At 42.8% G+C, this 19,486-nt stretch overlaps 1 protein-coding gene and 1 pseudogene across 1 annotated transcript; one reads left to right on the plus strand and one right to left on the minus strand.

Annotated features, from left to right (window-relative positions):
• The first annotated feature begins 5,032 nt into the window (after nt 1-5,032).
• LOC105613069 (olfactory receptor 6J1) lies at nt 5,033-7,010 on the plus strand. Its single transcript, XM_042252899.2, is given in 6 exon segments — nt 5,033-5,267; nt 5,270-5,317; nt 5,320-5,622; nt 5,625-5,789; nt 5,792-5,988; nt 5,990-7,010. Coding segments are annotated over 6 exon segments (1,038 nt in total). The 3' UTR covers nt 6,080-7,010.
• Nucleotides 7,011-10,356: 3,346 nt separating this feature from the next.
• Nucleotides 10,357-11,084, minus strand: LOC114115696 (elongation factor 1-beta-like; annotated as a pseudogene).
• Between the last annotated feature and the right edge of the window lie 8,402 nt (nt 11,085-19,486).

Raw genomic sequence — 19,486 nt, forward strand, 5'->3', positions numbered from 1 at the left:
TATAGCCATTGAGAGGACTGGAGAGGGAGCAAGGAAGATGGCAGCATCAGAGGGGGCAAACCACCATCCAGCAGCTTGCTGGTGAGGCTACCCCCTGACTCCTTAGCCGGGTCAAATGTATAACAGCATGGGAGGCGCCAGTTGGTCAATGGATGGCCCAGCTGGACTGACGGCTACTTACTGGAATGGATGGGCCCAGTACTGGAATGGATGGGCCCAGTACTGGAATGGATGCCACTCCCTGTAACTTCATAAAGAATATAAAAATCCAACAGACTCAACCTTCCAGCTGTCTACACCATGTGCTTGCTCATTAGAGACAACTTTATAGCCAGGACAGAAGTCCAGGTGAGTGGGAAATGAAAGTGTTAGTTGCTCAGTCGTGTCAGACTCTTTGCAACCCCATGGACTGTAGACCACCAGGCTCCTCTGTCCATGGGATTTCCCAGGTAGGAATACTGGAGTGGGTTGCCATTTCCTTCTCCAGGGGATCTTTCCTACCCAAGGATGGAAACTGGCTCTCCTGCATTGCAGGCAGATTCTTTACCACTTGAGCCACCAGGGAGGGGTTCATGTCACCTGTTAGGTGCTACTGGTATGATGTGGAGCACGCTGTGGCTTTTGATCAAGGTAGTTACTACAGAAGGTTCTAGGTGGCTGCAAAACCTGGATGAGCAGATCTGAGCTTAGAGGTAGCATGATTAGCTGAATGCAGAGCAACCATCTGGCTTTTCTGGGTTGCCTAAAGCACAGAAGATCCTATTACAATCTGATCCATGTATCCTTGCTTCATTAAACTTTTTCTTTTTTCTAATTTGGCCATGCCCATGTGGCACATGGGCCCTGAGCTCCCTGAACAGGGTTCCAGGACTAGAGATGGAACCCAGGTCCCCTGCATTGCAAGGTGGATTCCTAACCACCAGACCACTTCCCTTCCTACTGAATGGGAGTCTCCTTCAATAACATTTTTTAAAAATTAAAAAAAAAGAATTTAGATGGATTCACCATCTCTTCAACATTTTTTAAAATCATATTTCTATTTTTTTCAATATGTATGTGTGTTAGTCACTCAGCTGTGTCCAACTCTTTGTGACCCCATGGACTATATAGAGCCCACCAGGCTTCTCTGTCCATGGGATTCTCCAGGCAAGGATACTGGATTGAGTTGCCATTTCCTTTTCCAGGGGATCTTCCTGACCCAGGGATTGAACCTAGGTCTCCTGCATTGCAGGCAGACTCTTTACCAATATAGGGGGTATAAGAATAGAGATACCAAGGGAACATTTCATTCAAAGATGGGCTCGATAAGGACAGAAATGGTATGGACCTAACAGAAGCAGAAGATATTAAGAAGAGGTGGCAAGAATACACAAAAGAACTCAAAAAAGAGCTTCATGACCAAGATATTCAAGATGGTATGATCACTCATCTAAAGCCAGACATCCTGGAATGTGAAGTCAAGTGGGCCTTAGAAAGATCACTACGAACAAAGCTAGTGGAGGTGATGGAATTCCAGTAGAGCTATTTCAAATCCTGAAAGATGATGCTGTGAAAGTGCTGCACTCAATATGCCAGCACATTTGGAAAACTCAGCAGTGGCCACTGGAAAAGGTCAGTTTTCATTCCAATTCCAAAGAAAGGCAATGCCAAAGAATGCTCAAACTACCACACAATTGCAATCATCTCACACGCTAGCAAAGTAATGCTCAAAATTCTCCAAGCCAGGCTTCAGCAATATGTGAACCGTGAACTTCCAGATGTTCAAGCTGGTTTTAGAAAAGGCAGAGGAACCCGAGATCAAATTGCCAACATCTGCTGGATCATGGAAAAAGCAAGAGAGTTCCAGAAAAACATCTATTTCTGCTTTATTGACTATGCCAAGGCCTTTGACTGTGTGGATCATAATAAACTGTGGGAAATTCTGAAAGAGATGGGAATACCAGACCACCTGACTTGCCTCTTGAGAAATCTGTATGCAGGTCAAGAAGTAACAGTTAGAACTGGACATGGAACAACAGACTGTTCCAAATAGGAAAAGGAGTACATCAAAGATGTATACTGTCACCTTGCTTATTTAACTTCTATGCAGAGTACATCATGAGAAACGCTGGACTGGAAGAAGCACAAGCTGGAATCAAGATTGCCGGGAGAAATATCAATAACCTCAGATATGCAGATGACACCACCCTTAAGGCAGAAAGTGAAGAGGAACTAAAAAGCCTCTTGATAAAAGTGAAAGAGGAGAGTGAAAAAGTTGGCTTAAAGCTCAACATTCAGAAAACGAAGATCATGGCATCTGGTCCCATCACTTCATGGGAACTAGATGGGAAACAGTGGAAACAGTGTCAGCCTTATTTTTTGGGGCTTCAAAATCATTGCAGATGGTGACTGCAGCCATGAAATTAAAAGACACTTACTCCTTGGAAGGAAAGTTATGACCAATCTAGGTAGCATATTGAAAAGCAGAGACATTACTTTGCCAACAAAGGTCCGTCTAGTCAAGGCTTTGGTTTTTCCTGTGGTCATGTATGGATGTGAGAGTTGGACTGTGAAGAAGGCTGAGCACCGAAGAATTGATGCTTTTGAACTGAGGTGTTGGAGAAGACTCTTGAGGGTCCCTTGGACTGCAAGGAGATCTAACCAGTCCATTCTGAAGGAGATCAGCCCTGGGATTTCTTTGGAAGGAATGATGCTGAAGCTGAAGCTCCAGTACTTTGGCCACCTCATGGGAAGAGTTGACTCATTGGAAAAGACTCTGATGCTGGGAGGGATTAGGTGCAGGAGGAGAAGGGGACGACAGAGGATGAGATGGCTGGATGGCATCACAGACTCAATGGATGTGAGTCTGAGTGAACTCCGGGAGTTGGTGATGGACAGGGAGGCCTGGTATGCTGCGATTCATGGGGTTGCAAAGAGTTGGACACGACTAAGTGACTGAACTGACCTGAAGAATAGTATCTTGTTACTGTCTTAATTTGAACATCCCTAATTACTAATGAGATTAAGCATCTTTTGGTACATTATTCTGTATTTCCTCCTTCTTAAATGTAATTCAGGTCAAATGTTTGGTCTACTTTTTATTAGATGGCTTATCTACTTTTTATGGCTTTGTAAAAATCAATATATTGATTCTATATCATTCATACTAAACATTTGTGCATTATCTCTGTCACAAATATGTTCTCCCTGTTTGTCATTTGCCTTTAACTTTACTTTTGGGTCATTTAACAAACAGAAACTCTTAAATGAATTGTATATATATATGGGCCACATGCTGTGTGATTTGTGGTATCTTAGTTCCTCAGGAGTGAGAGCTCAGACCGTCAGGAAATTCCCAGAAAACTCTTAATTGTAATGTAGCTTAATTTATCAATATTTTCATTTTTGTTTAGAAATTTTCTGTTCTTTAGTAAACTCTTTTGTATCAGTTCAGTTCAGTTGCTCAGTCGTGTCCGACTCTTTGCAACCCCATGAATCGCAGCATGCCAGGCCTCCCTGTCCATCACCAACTCCCGGAGTTCACTCAGACTCACGCCCATCGAGTCAGTGATGCCATCCAGCCATCTCATCCTCTGTCATCCCCTAGTCCTCCTGCCCCCAATCCCTCCCAGCATCAGAGTCTTTTCCAATGAGTCAACTCTTCGCATGAGGTGGCCAAAGTACTGGAGTTTCAGCTTTAGCATCATCATTCCTTCCAAAGAAATCCCAGGGCTGATCTCCTTCAGAATGGACTGGTTGGATCTCCTTGCAGTCCAAGGGACTCTCAAGAGTCTTCTCCAACACCACAGTTCAAAAGCATCAATTCTTTGGCGCTCAGCCTTCTTCACAGTCCAACTCTCACATCCATACACGACCACAGGAAAAACCAAAGCCTTGACTAGACGGACCTTTGTTGGCAAAGTAATGTCTCTGCTTTTGAATATGCTATCTAGGTTGGTCATAACTTTCCTTCCAAGGAGTAAGCGTCTTTTAATTTCATGGCTGAAGTCACCATCTGCAGTGATTTTGGAGCCCAAAAAAATAAAGTCTGACACTGTTTCCACTGTTTCCCCATCAATTTTCCATGAAGTGATTGGACCAGATGCCATGATTGTATACTATGGCCCCAAACAATATTCTTCTCTCATTTCTTCTGAAAGTTTTGATTTTTACTTTTAATTTTTTTGTCCATCTGAAATGGATGTTAATGTCTGATATGGATAGGGAATCCAATTTTACTTTTTCCTCATACAGACAATCAGCAATACCAGCTTCCGTTCATCTCTGACATAGAGCACTATGCCCTATTTGTGTGGAGTTGTTTCTTGGCTCTTTATTTTGCTCTGCTGGCCATTTTGTGTGTATTCATGTCATGACCACCTTGCCTTAATCATTCTCGTCTTATGTCTTGTTATCTGCCTAGGCAAGTCCTCCTTGCCATCTTCTTATTTAGCAATGTCTCGACTATTCTAGAATCTTTGCTGATTTACATTTTACTCCCAAAATGGGATCATAATGTTATTACTGGTTGATAACTTGCTTAGAAAAACCTTAATAAATACTGTGAATATTTTGGAATTACATAATGCTGTAAAATATAATTTAAATAACCACATGATATATTATTATTTAGATATTCTATAATTTACTCATTTTATCCCCCATTCTTGATATGTAAGTTGTTGCCAAATTTCCCTTGTTATAAGCAGTTTTGTGGTGAATATTCCTGTGGTAAGATATTAATGTCTATTTTCTCAAGATGGAAGTAGGATGTCTAAGGATTTGCTCAATTTTAAGGTTTTTTGATGGAAATTACTACGTTATTTTTTAGGAAGTTCATATGAACTGTGTGATTGTGAGGTCTCAGGGCAGGCACCCTTACTAAAAGGGGCATCATTCTCAAAACAAAAACAAACAAAAAAAACCCTCACATTTTCCAGCTCCATGGGCAAATAATTTGAAACCAGGTTAAATTTGGTTTACAAATCTAATCTGGATTAGCACATCCTGTCTATTTTTCTAGTGAACAGCCCTGGGATTTCGTACCGTGAACATGCACCTAAATATCATCTCCCTTCGTCCCATTAGAGGTACTGAGCTGGGCGGATGGCCCGTGGAGAATCAGAGTGCCCTGCTGATGGAGTTTATCTTGCTGGGATTTCCTCTCAGCAGGCAGGTGGAGCTGCTGTTCCTGGTGTTCCTGCTGCCCGCGTTCCTGCTGACGCTCCTGGGAAACCTGCTCATCATCTCCGTGGTGCTGTCCTGGGCCCGCCTCCACACCTCCATGTACGCAGCCTCTCCATCCTGGACATCCTCTTCACCTCTGTCATTTCCCCAAAGCACGGGCCAACTTAGTATCTGGTGATAACACCATCTCCTTTGCTGGCTGTATCACCCAGTGCTATTTCTACTTCTTCCTGGGCATGGTAGAGTTTCTCCTGCTGACAGTCATGTCCTATAACTGCTACGCCACCATCTGCTACCCCCTGTGGTACAGCACCATCATGAGGCCCCCTGTCTGCATCAGGACAGTTGTGTTCTCTTGGGCAGGAAGCTTCGTATCTGTGCTCTTTCCAACCATCCTCATCTCCCAGCTGCCCTTCTGCAACTCTGGCGTCATTAACCACTTCTTCCGTGACAGTGGACTTTGCTGGCCCCCACCTGTGCGGGCGCCACTGCCATCGAGCTGATGGATTTTATGCTTTCATCCACGGTCTTCCTCTGCGGCATAGTCCTCCTGGCCTTTTTCTACACGTACATCATCCTGATGATAGGAAGCATCCCTTCTGCAAGTGGAAGAAACAAGGCCTTCAAACCCGTGCTTCCCACTTGACCATAGTTGTGATTTCCAGCAGTATCGTGGTGTTTATCTATGTGACTCCCTCCCAGAAAGAATATCTGGAGGCCAACAAGGTTCCTTCAGTCCTGAGCAGTGTCGTGACTCCATTCCTCAACCCCTGCATGTGTACTCTGAGGAATGATACAGTGTTGAGGGTCCTCAGGGATGTGTGACTGGGTTCGAGCGGGTTTGGAAAAGAGGATGAGGACAATGCTGAGGAGAGGAGTGTCCTCTGTCAGTGACCACAGAGGAGGGGGATAGTTCCTCTTCCTCTTCACTACCAGGTACCCACCGTGCACACTCCCAGTATTAAAAGAGAGGAATTTTTTAGGAAAGAAAAAGATAGGGGCATCCCGGGTGATCCAGTGGTTGAGACTCTGTGCTTCCCCTGCAAGGGGGGTGGCTATGATCTCTGGTCGGGGAACTAAGATCCCATATTCCATGCAGCATGGCCAAAAAGCAAAGATTAAAGAAAGAAATAAAAATAGGAGAGAGGACTTGCCTTAGCAAAAGACTGAGCTAGCTGAGGGATCCTGAGTGGTCTATAGCAGAAAGAAGCTGAGTTTAGAGACAGGGACTTGGACTCTGGCCTTGGTTCCAACTCTAACTCTGTGGCCACGGTGGTGTCACTGTGTCACCTGCCACTCTGGCCCTCAGTGCTCTCCTCTGAAATGCATCAGGGCTTGACTTGATGATCTCCAAGTTCTGTCCACACTGAATATTCCAAGAATTGCAGAAGGGTCTACAGCCTGTGTGTGTCCTGTTTGAAGTCCCAACATATTTGACCCCCTTTCCTCATGGATCCTGAATACAACTATTCTATCAACTTGACACAAAGTCTTCCCTAATTTGTTCGCCATGGACGCCCTTTCCTTCTGTTTTCTCTAGGAATCTTTCTAGGAATAATCTTCATTATTCTCCAGGCCACCGTCATATCCTGTGACCCACTGTCTTCCCTCAGTGGACATTTGGAATGACTGTGGTGGATATATGTAGTCCGTGTTATTTAATAACACTGCTTTCTGTGCTAGAACACATTCATAACACCCAACACTCTTCCATTCTTATGTAAGACATACCCTGTTCCCTCAGCTTCCAAGGACTGACCCACGGATGGATAATTTGACTGAAGGCACAATCCATTGCCTGGCCAGTGATCTATGACCTGTGTGGCTTGGCTGGGACAGATAAATTGTACAAACAAATGTCTGTTTTTTGAGAGTCTGAACTAACAGATGTAGTGATTCTATCAGACAATGGTGATGTTGCCTCTGGAAGCTCAAGGAGACTTGGTGCCTGGAGTGGCCATTTGGGGCAGGTACAAGCTGATGAGTAATTACTTTGGTTGGGGAAGGGGTCCCTCCATCTCTTCTCTTTTTTTTTTTCTTTTTTTTGTGATTGAAGTGTAGTTGATTTACAATTTGTGTTAGTTTCAGGTGTACACCAAAGTGATTCAGTTATACATATTCAGTTATGTATATTCACATATGTGTATATATGAATATATATTCTTTTTCAGACACTTACCATTATAAGTTATTGCAACAAGCTGATGAGTAATGAGGAGCCCCGTCTGCCCATCATAGAGAGCAATAGAGAAAACAGAAAATAGAGAAGAGATGGGTGAGAGTCAGCTCGGTTGCAGAGACATGAGAGTGAAGGACCCTCTTCTCTAGTGATTTCTCAGGTCAAGACGCTGACAGTTTTATTCCCTATTCCTGGATTTGATGAGGTTGTCTGTACCTGTATATCAAACCCCTCTTTATTGAGCACTTTTGAGAAGGTCATTATTTCTCATGACTCAAAAATAGTTTGACTAAAGCTTTCTTTCTGCACCAAGTGTAGCCCTTCCCCCTTACTGAGGAATTAGAAAGATGCCTATTTCTAACTAAACTTTTTGAATTCTTGGTGCCCAAACACTGCCTGAGATATTTGACTGGCACCATGTAGGTCTATGGCTCAGGTGAGCTCAAGCCAGATTTTTTTCAATGTCACCAGAAACACTAGGGTTTATAGTCCTGTCCTCCTTGACCTCTAGCACTGCAGTATACACCTTGCCTGGATTAACACCTGTGCTTTTCATGGAGCACACACCTAAGGCAACTCTGTAGAGTGCTGTGGAAACAAAGGCCACTCAGATGAGAATAGGGGCTATGGACTTCCCTGGTGGGCCAGTGGCTGAGACTCTGTGCTTCTGATGCAGGGGGCCCAGATTCAATCACTGGTCAGGGAACTAGAATGCAAGTGGTGACAAATGGTGTGGTCAAGACCTCTTACATCTGTCACAGGTAATATCCTAATTTCATCTGGTAATTGCATAGCCATCTGTTAGCTAATTAGCTTTATCCAGAGCAAAAATAAACTTCTCATATCTTTATGACAGAAGGTAGTTTGAGAGTGAGGTGTCCTCCAAGCTAGGTTCCTATTCTCTCATGGAGACTGGGAGGAAGGGTGCCATCTTTCTTTAGTCTACTTCAAAGAGATGGTTCCAAGGTCCTGAAGAAAGACTTGCTGGGTCACAAAGCTGGTCAGAGGCTGATTTAAAATTTAAAACTAAAGATTTATGCACATTTAAGATTTATATACATAAACATACTTTAATATTTATGTACATTTCAAAGAACAGACAGAACTCACAAGTTTTCTGAAGTATATGTCTCAGAAAAGGGAAAGAGACAAAAAATTTGTCTCTTTTTCAACACGGAGAATTTAGCCTTGTAGGTGAAAAATTAATCTAATAAACAAATGGAAACTTTCATTTGAGCTGACTTTGAGGATTATAACCCAAGAAGAGCATCTCAGAAAGCTCTGAGAACTGTTGAACCAGTAAAAAGTCAAGACACAGTTATATGAGTTTCTTGACATATGACAGAGGGTTGTATATCAAATGACACATTATTGACAGTTTATGTAATCCAGATCTAAACTTCATTATGGGCTTCCCTGGTGGTTCAGATGACAAAGAATCTGCCTGCAATGTGGGAGACCCGGGTTCAATCCCTGGGTTGGGAAGATCCCCTGGAGAAAGGAACGGCTACCCAGTCCAGTATTCTTGCCTGGGAAATCCCATGGACAGAGGAGTCTGGCAAGCTACAGTCCATTGAGAGAGTCACAGAGAGTCTGACACGAATGAGCGACTAACACACACACACACAAACACACACACACACACACTTCATCATGGTAGATCAAGTTACACCTTATAAGATCAAAAAGAAATGTTATTTTTTGGGGGTGTGGCCTCCCTGTGTGGCAACTGGGATCTTCCCTGATCAGGGATAGAATCCATGTCCCCTGCACTGGGAACCCAGAGTCTTAACCATTGGACAATCAGGGAAGTCCAGAAATGCTATCTTTAAGGAGTTCTCTTGTCGATTCTAAGAGAATGTTGCTTTCTATGTTTGAGCAGGTATTCCTGCAAACTGGGGAGGTTTGGTTGATGCATAATTCAGATATACAATGCTCAGTGGGGAAGAGAGGAAGCTAAAGGGCAGAGAAGAAATTTTTCTGTTTAAATTTTTCTTGTCTTGCTATAAAATATGAATTCTACCTCACAGCCTCTTACTTTACTTCTGTTTGACCTTACTCAGCCCTCTGGGAGTCCATTCCTGCAATGCTTTTTGCTTTCTCCAAGCTTTGTCAACTATCAGGTAAATGCCTGTGCTGGGCTAGGTAGGAATCAAAGTGAGCACACCTGATTCCCATGGCTCAGACGGTAAAGCGTGGGAGACCTGGGTTCAGTTCCTGGGTTGGGAAGATCCCCTGGAGAAGGAAATGGCTACCCAGTCCAGTATTCTTGCCTGGGAAATCCCATGGACAGAGGAGCCTGGTAGGCTACAGTCCATGGGGTCGCAAAGAGTCGGACACGACTGAGCGACTTCACTTGCACCAGTGACAGATGAATATAAATCAAAATGAGGATCACTTTTGACCGGAGAGCTTTTTTGTTTCTGATCTCTAATTTTTAACTGTAAAAATACACATTCATTGTAAAATTTCAGCCAGTCCTGAAAATAAACAATGAGAATGTTATCAGCCTATTCTACTCTCCAGCAGCAAACATTATTAATGAAGCAATTTATGCTTTTGAGACCACGCACCTCAGATGGGTCTTGAACTCACATCTTTTAACTGAGATCATACACTTGGTCTTAGGACTTAATAAAGCTTAGGTTCTTGATGTATTGTCACAGAAAGAATTCAGTTAGAGACAGTAATAGGTAAGAAGTGGACTTAGGAGAAGCACATTCCACAGACAGAGTGTGGACTGTCAGAAGGTGAGAGGCCCTAAAATATGGGGTGGTTAGTTTTTATGGGTTGAGTAATTTCATAGGCTAATAAGTGGGAGATTTCCAGGCATTAGGCCACTGCCCACTTTTTGGCCTTTCATGATTGGCCTCAGAACTGTCATGACACTGGTGGGTGTGTCATTTAGCATGCTAATGAATTATAATGAATGTATAATGAGTCTCAAGGTCCACTGGAAGTCGAATCTGCTGCCATCTTGAGCTGCGTTGGTTCTAACCAGTTTTTTTTTTTTTTTTTTGTCTTTCAAACTTTTATTTAAGGGAACTGATCCATGATGGATTTTAGATCTTGTTGAATGCAGCCACATCCACAGACTGTACCTACTTGTAGAAAGCAGTGATCTGCTCCTCCAGCATATCTGTTCCAACTTTGTTGTCTTCAACTACACATTGTATTTGAAGTTTTTTAATGCCATACCCAACCAGAACTAGTTTAGAAGAGCCCCAGACCAAGCCGTCTGCTTGAATGCTTCTGACACATTCCTCTAGTTTTGCCGTATCGGTCTCATCATCCCAAGGTTTCACGTCTAATAAGATGGAAGACTTGGAGACAAGTGCTGGCTTTTTGGCTTTCTTTGACGCGTACTGGGCAAGGTGTTCTTCTCTTAGCCTCTTGGCTTCTCCACTTTCCTCCTCCTCCTCAGATCCAAAGAGATCAATGTCATCATCATCTTTACTATCTGTAGCTCCTCTTACTGTGGTGTCTTCCACATTAACAGGACCATACTTGCCCAAAGCTTTCTTCACTCCTGGCAGGCTGGCCTTTTCCTTCTCATAAGATTTGATGTGATTATACCGATGCAGGGCATGACACAAGTCGGCAGGTGGTGGGCCAGAGACGGCTTCAAATACTGCCACATCTGCTTGTGACTTCACGCACCCCTCAATGTAACTCTTGTCCTCCAAGTAGTCACTGAGCACCGGAGGCCAGCAGGGCTTTTCAAGTCTCCAAAACCCATGGCGATGGCTAATCTAGAACAGGAGGCAGTGGAGGAAAAGAGGCGAGCAACCGGTCAGCGCCAAGCGCTGAGGAAAAAAGGCGGTTCCAACCAGTTTTTGTCATACCCTACCGCTGAGTCTTTCTTTTAAAGCTTGTTCCCTGCCCCCTTCCCTCCTGTTTCACTTGTAGAACATGCACATATTTATTTATATAAACTTTTATTTTACAAAAATGGGGTGGCATTATATGAGTTATCTGCAAATTGATATTTTAAAATATCATTCCATGTCAATACCAACAAAACTACATAATTTACTTTTAGATGTCACACTTATAAACAGTGGACACTGAGATTTCTAGTATATTGTTAATGGTGCTAAAATTTATTAGCATAAATTCCTACTCTTAGTTCTTGTTGTTGTTTAGTCAGTAAGTTGTGTCCAGCTCCTTTGCGACCCCATGGACTGTAGCCTGTCAGGCTTCTCTGTCCGTGGGATTTCCCAGACAAGAACACTGGAGTGGGCTGCCATTTCTTCTCCAGGGGGTCTTCCTAACCCAGCGATTGAACCCGCATCTCTTGCATTGCAGGCAGGATTTTTTTTTACTGCTGAGCCACTAGGGAAGCCCTGATTATTTTGTAATAGAGTATAAAAGTTTCTTCTTCCCTATTACAGGGTGACTGCATTTTTATATTCCATATTTATTGATATAGAAAGAATACATGTATACATACATATGTTTAAAAGTATTTAATGCGGTTATTTCTAGATAGTATAATTATGGATGATTTTTAAAAATATTTTAATTAATTAATGTATTTATTTATTTTTGGCTGCACTTGGGTCTTTGCAGCTGCTCTTGAGCTTTCTCTAGTTGTGGCGAGTGGGGGCTACTCTCTAGTTGCGGTTCGTGAGCTTCTCATCGTGGTAGCTTCTCTTGTTGCGGTACTTGGCCTTTCTGTGCACGGGCTTCAGCACAGTAGTTGCCGCTCACAGGCTTAGTTGCTCCAAGGCATGTGGAATCTTCCCGGACCACGGATCTAACCGATGTCCCCTGTATTGGCAGGCAAAATCCTATCCACTGGACCACTAGGGAAGTCCTGAATGATTTTTTAAAAGTCCCGCTTCTCCTTATTTCTTTAAAATGAAAATGTTTTGTTCACACAAAAACGGAAAAATTTCCCAGAACTGAACTTCTGCTCAGGTCAGAGTCCAGTGGAACCATCGCATCTACCTAGGAATGCAAGGAATGAGCCCTAACATTGCATTGGTTTTTTTGGCAGCCTCATCCTTTAGCACTTCAAACTGACCTTTCAGTCCACTAAAACCTTCATATTGGTTTAACATTTTCACATGAGCTGTGTCCTTGCTTTACTTGTTTGGTTCATTTTTTAGTGTAAGAAACTTGTCATTTGTCCCTGCTCATAGTTTGATCACATCAGAAAACAACCAGTGCAGTTTTCTGATTGGTGAAGGCTCTTTTTTCCTCAGCAGGATCCTTTGGGGGAAACAAAATACTGGAGCTTCACACAGGAGAACTAGCTGTCCCCTTTGAGCCGCTCAGGTGATTTTTCTTGGAACATTTTGAAATCTGACTTGAAATCTATAAAAGTTATGTCTGACCATCTTTCTTCAACATTCCAGGAAGTGACAAAATCAAAATAGAAAGAGACTCATAGACACAGAGGACAAAGAAGTGGTAGCCAAGGGGACAGGGGTGAGGGAGCAGGTGAAATGGGCGAACGGGATTAAGAGGTACAGACTCCTAGCTATAAAATAAACAAGTCATGGGATGTAATGTACAGCACACGGACTAATGTCAATAATATTGTAATAACTGTGTCGGTGACAGATGGTTACTAGGCTTATCATGGTGATCATTATATAATGTATAAAAATATTAATCACTATGTTGTATACCTGAAACTAGTATAACATACCAATTATAATTCAATGTAAAAAAAATTCTTATAAGTGAAACTGTCAGTAGGGCAAGAATGTACTAGGTGCTCTGCTTCCAGCAGAGGGAGACTTGGAGTTGATGCCTTGGTTCTGGGACCTCTGGCGCCTTAGTATCTTGCCTTGGAACAGTTTTGCAACCTGAATTTAAAAAGCATCATCCCTCCATGTCTTCCTTTCATCTTAACATCTATTCTGTAACTCCTGCCAGGTGTTATTTTCCTGTCATCCAAATGCTTTCACTTGCAGTTTTGTGATTTCCTTTTGGACTTATGCACTCACTGTTGAGTCTTTAATTAGATCCGTTTCCTCTGAACACTGTTGTCTTTCCATGGTCATCCTCCAGTCGTGAGTTCTACATCAACTATTGGCCTTCTCGTGAAAAGATTCAAGTTCCTTTCCCATTCTGGTCATCTTTGATGCAGCACTTCCAGGCTTTAGGATTTTATTAAAAGTTAACTAATTACAGGGGGAAAATCTCTCAAAATTGATAAAAAAGAAATGATATTCCCTCTTATTCCAAACAATCTTAGAATGTCACCATTTTTTCATAAAAGAACATAGCTTAATCTTTGTAGGGTTAGAAAGGCTATAATTTCAGAATTAAAAAGTACTGAAAAAATATTATTTCATTTTAGACCGGAAGTCCTTTGTCACGGTCCAGCTGCAGTCTGCAGACTCAGGCAGGAAACTACTACTGTAATACCTGTTTGTTTGCTTGTGGGTTTTTTTTTTTTTTGCTAGTTTTTAATTAATTTATTTTTAAATTAAGGATAATTGCTTTACAGAATTTTGTTTTCTATCAGACCTCAACATGAATTAGCCATAGGTATACATAAGTCCCCTCCCTCTTGAACTTTCCTCCCGTCTCCCTCCCCATCCCGCTCCTCTAGGTTGATGCAGAGCCCCTGTTTGAGTTCCCTGAGACATACAGCAAATTCCCATTGGTTATCTATTTTACATACAGTAATATAAGCCTCCATGTTACTCTTTCCATACATCTCACCCTCTCCTCCCCTCTCCCCGTGTCCGTAAGTCTGTTCTCCATGTCTGTTTCTCCATTTTAATATTGATTTATTTATTTGGTTCTCTCAGGTCTTAGTTTGGCTTCCCAGGTGGTCCAGTGGTAAAGAATTTGCCTGCCAATGCAGGAGACATAGGAGAAGCAAGTTTGATCCTTGGGTTGGGAAGATCTCCTGGAGAAGGAAAGGGCAACCCACACCAGAATTCTTGCCTGGAAAACTCGATGGGCAGAGGAGCCTGGTGGGCTACAGTCTGTGGGTCACAAAGAGTCAGACACGACTGAGTGACTGCACACACACACACACACACACACGGGTCTTAGTTGCGGCGCACAGGCTGGGATCTTTAGTTGAGTCATGTGAACTCTTAGTTGCGGTAGGTAGGATCTAGTTCCTTGACAGGGATTGAACCCTGGCCCCCTGCATTGGGAGCCCAGAGTCCTAGCCACTGGACCACCAAGGAAGTCCCTGTAATACATATTTAGGCAGCTTTATTTGGACACTTTTCTCTTTCCTTGAAAATTATGGGAAGTACATGATGCCCATGTTTTTAGTTACTGTATAATTTACCAGAGGTCCATAAATCTTTTGTTATAAGTCAGAAGCCCTCCCCCAAATCCTGTTCTCTGACCCCATTTCAATTATCAGGTGTCAGCCTTGTGCTCTTTCTTTTCCAAAGTCAGACTCTTCAGTTCAGTTCAGTTCAGTTCAGTTCAGTCGCTCAGTCATGTCCCACTTTTTGTGACCCCATGAATCACAGCACGCCAGGCCTCCCTGCCCATCACCAACTCCTGGAGTTCACTCAGACTCACGTCCATCGAGTCAGTGATGCCATCCAGCCATCTCATCCTCTGTCATCCCCTTCTCCTCCTGCCCCCAATCCCTCCCAGCGTCAGAGTCTTTTCCAATGAGTCAACTCTTCGCATGAGGTGGCCAAAGTACTGGAATTTCAGGTTGAGCATCATTTCTCCCAAAGAAATCCCAGGGCTGCTCTCCTTCAGAATGGACTGGTTGGATCTCCTTGCAGTCCAAGGGACTCAAGAGTCTTCTCCAACACCACAGTTCAAAAGCATCAATTCTTCAGTGCTCAGCCTTCTTCACAGTCCAACTCTCACATCTATATATGACTACTGGAAAACCATAGCCTTGACTAGATGCTTCACACAGATGAAAATACCATCCCCAACCCAACATCCTTCAGAGTCATCTTTGTCCCAGGCTTCTTAAGGTTGTATATTTGTTTTCACATGTATCAACTCAAATACGAGATTGCCTAGTTATAACAGACTCCACATCAGGCCTCAGAACACACTGGAGGAAGGAGTATCATTAGCAAGGTCAGGTCTGCAGAGCATTCCTCCTGCCCCTTTACAGAATCACCAACCAACAGACTGGGGTCTTGTCTTCCTGGGTTGGAGGAGGGCTCTGTCCTTCTATTGGCATCAACGGATCCTCCTTAATCTAGGAATTCATTGTACTCACAAGTGTCAAGCTAGGATTGTCTTTCCTCCTCAACCTTAGTGAAGAGTGGTATTTAGTAGGATAAAGGTAAAGACTTCTCTGGTATAATAATGGTGAACTTATGCTATGGAAAACAGTCAACATGAACAAATGAAGAAATGGTTTGTCTTGAGCTATTCCCCCTAGATGGTGTTGGGACTGACCCTCAAAATCTCAGGTGCCTCACTTGCTTCTCTCCACTAGACTAGGACCCTGGGGACTTCCCTGGTGGTCCAGTGGTTGAGATGTGGGTCTGATCCTTGGTTGGGGAACTAGGACCCCACATACTGTGGGGTAACTAAGCCCGTGCACTGCCATAACTGAAGAGAAGCCCAGGTACTGAAACTAAGACCTGACACAGCAAATAAATATTAAAAAAAAAAAAAAGAGAGAGAGTTATAGATAGACCAGGACCCTGGTAGAGAGGGTGGAGCTCAGAGAGAAAGGACCCTCTAGACCCCATCTAAGAAGGATTCAGTGTGAACTGATAGGTCACATGATGAGAAAAGTGATGTCTTGCACCAATTATTACACACTACCATCAGTCAGTAGGATTATTTTCTATCTGGTTACAAACTGTACCTGCAGCTGTGGGCTTTCGGTATGACATGCCAGAGTGAAGAGAGGTATTCATCAAGATTTCATCACCCCTTTGGCAATGAAATCAGACTGCATTTTTAGCACACGCATTTTGGTGTCTGTCCTCGAGGAGGAAGTTATATTTAGCACATTTCCTGCTAGCCACCGAACGGTGCAAGACCTTCTGAGTCTGGAGTTAGTCACAGCCCTTTTTGTCTGTCTGTGGAAGGTCTCCTTGTAAACTGCTAGGCCTGTGAGGGGCCTGAATTTATAGCGTGAACTGTAACCATAAATCCTTAGAACCCACCAGGAAAAGTGCCGATTGGGTGGTATATTCATAGTAATTTCTTAGTCCCTGCCCTGGGAAGGTTAGGAAGGCCCCAGTCAGATAGAGTGTGTGTGTTTACACACTGGCATGCATTCATGTCTGGGTGTGGTAGTATAAACAGGGCACTCTGACTGACCTTCCTTAGACTTAAAAAAAATTTTTTTTTAACTGGAGTATCGTTGATTTACAATGTGTTAGTTTCTGTTGTACAGCAAAGTGAATCAGCTATACATATACATGTATCCATTTTTTTTTAGATTCTTTTCCCATATAGGTTATTACAGAGTATTGAGAAGAGTTTCCTGTATAACTAGTGTATAACTATACATTAGTCAATCTACTTTATTTATCAATTACAATTTCCCAATTTATCCCCTCCCTCTTTTCTCCCCTGGTAGCCGTAAGTTTGTTTTCTACCTCTGTGACTCTATTTCTGTTTTGTAAACAGGTCCATTTGTACCCTCAGATCCTTCTTGTACCTGCTTCTGAGCACTGTGTTTGCACTGTGCTGGAAAATCAGGTCAGTATGTTATGCAGCCTCCCAAAGAGAAGTGGTTCTGGAGGAAACAGGGGATGGACTTTCAGGGCCATAGGCCCTACTTCTCCACATGGATCTTCTGTGTCAAGGGTCAGAGACACAAAGTCCCTTAGATCAGTGCCTGCAGACAGGGGGGCATCAGAATCTCCCAGGGCATGTGTTTAAATGTAGATGTCACGGTCTAATTCCACACAGGTAGACTGAATCAAACTCTGGGCTATACAGTCTGGGAATCTATATTTTAAAAAGTACCCCAAGTTGTTTTGTGATGTGAGCAGGTTTGCTGACTACTGTCTCACCTGGCCTTTTCTCCAAGGGGATGGTAGCAGTACTCAGTGGACTCAGTGTTGACATCAAGTCCTTTTGACTTTACCTCATAAACATTTCTTGCATCTTCTATGTGTCCGCTAGTCCCTGGCCAAGTCCAGGCTGCCAGCATCTCTGGCCTGGACCACTGCAGTGGCCTCCAAGCTTCCCCTGCAGGGACTCGTCCCCCACCAGTCAGTACTCCACAGAGCAGCAGCGAGAGTGGTCATTTTCAGTCTCAGATTCTGTCACACTCCCCCAGATTCTGACCTTCACTCCAGTTATTTCTTCCCACTGCTTTTATTTATTTATTTTACATTTTAAGCCTAATTTTATTCTGAGTATCAATTACAAGAAAAGTGTTTTAAGCCACAGAATTTTTCATAAATAAGTAAAAGTTCAATAGCTCCATTATAGATGTATTACAAAGCAAATACAGTGAGGAGCTGGATTCACAACTGAAGAAAATTATACACATTACAGTGACTAGAATTACCATTATAAGGGCTGGAGGACGACTGGAATTACTTCTTCTCTGATGGTATTTCTAAAACGTATTATTCATAGTGATGGTAGTAACTATCCACAGGTTTTCAAAAACTATAGAGGGAGAGATGCTTTCTTTCATTTATTTTATTCTTTTTTAAACACAGAGCTTACATCTGGGCAAAAATTACTACCAAAATTGTATAAATATAGAACCAGATATTTGATTATTTTATATTTATTTGTATACCCTAAAGAGAAATAAATCTAAATTACTTGGTATCATAAAGAGTAAAATTTTTCTTTATAAATAGCCATAAATATTAGGACAAATTAAAAGAAGAAAAAAAATATTGAGACAAATTTCTCAAAACCTCTGAATTCTGAATTTAAAAAGTTTTTCATTGTACTGAAATGATTTAAACTTAATGAAAGGAGATAAGATATAGAAAAAGCTACAAGGAAACAACTAGGAGATATTTAGTATACTTAGGGAGAATTTGGGGGGGCAAGAGGAGAAAGGGATGCCAGAGGATGAGATGGCTGGACGGCACCACTGACCCAACGGACATGAGCCTGAGCGAACTCCGGGAACCGGAGATGGACAGGGAGGCCCGGCACGCAGTGATTCACGGGGTCAGAAAGAGTCGGACATGACTGAGCGACCGAACCTAACCGAACCGAACCGAACTGAAAACAATGTAAGTATCTACGGACTTCTTTTCAGGAAGCTTACAAAGAACTACCCAGAAAAAGATGCATTTTTTTCTGCTCCCCAAGTCTCCTATTAAATATAGCCAAGATATTTTCAATTTTGCTATAACATCTAATGTATTGCTGATGTGCAATATACATGAAAGAACTACTCAGTTTTACAAAGAGGCTGCTTCTGTTCAAGTTGACTTTATCTTCTGCTGGGATTTTACAATCACTGCTTCATTTTTATATTTTCCGTCTCATAATATATGGCACTTGTACTAGGCTCCTCCGTCCATGGGATTTTCCAGGCAAGAGTATTGGAGTGGGTTGCCATTGCCTTTTCCGTTAAATATCACACATATGCATAAAACACAAAATTCCCATTGCTTTTAGATGAACAGACATTCTTCTCACAGCCAGAGGCCCGGATCCCCACCCCCTCCCCAGCCTCATCTCCCAGCCATTGTCCCTGCTAATCCACAGGCCCGCCCCACCCCCTTCACTGCCCTTCCTTCAGGTTTGGCTCAGAGGTCATCACCTCTCCAGATATGCCTTCCCAACCTCTCAGGGGCCACACTTTTCAGTTGCAGTTTTATACTGACTGATGTAATAATCTGATTAAACACAAGTTTCCATGTGGAATGTAATTTCCCATGAAGGCAGGGGCCATGTTTCTTCATTATCAGAGCCCTAGTGCTTGGCACACAGTAAGCTCTAGATACCTGCCTTGGGAATTCTTTGGCAGTCCAGTGGTTAGGACTCGGCACTCCCACTGCCAGGGCGCCAGGTTCAATCCCTGGTCGGGGCATTAAGATCTCACACGGAGTGTGATGTGGCCAAAAAAAAAAAAAGCAACCCCCCGTCCTGGCCTCCATATGGCTGGTGTTGGCAATCAAGCAATCTTCAGTCACAGAGAAGATGCAGGTCCTGGGATGGACCTGAGCTTTGTAATTATACCCAAATTACTTTATGTAATTAAATCACATACAGATTACTAATTTGTCC

This window comes from Ovis aries, chromosome 7 (genome assembly GCF_016772045.2).
Source record: "Ovis aries strain OAR_USU_Benz2616 breed Rambouillet chromosome 7, ARS-UI_Ramb_v3.0, whole genome shotgun sequence".
In the NCBI taxonomy this organism is placed as follows: Eukaryota; Metazoa; Chordata; class Mammalia; order Artiodactyla; family Bovidae; genus Ovis; species Ovis aries.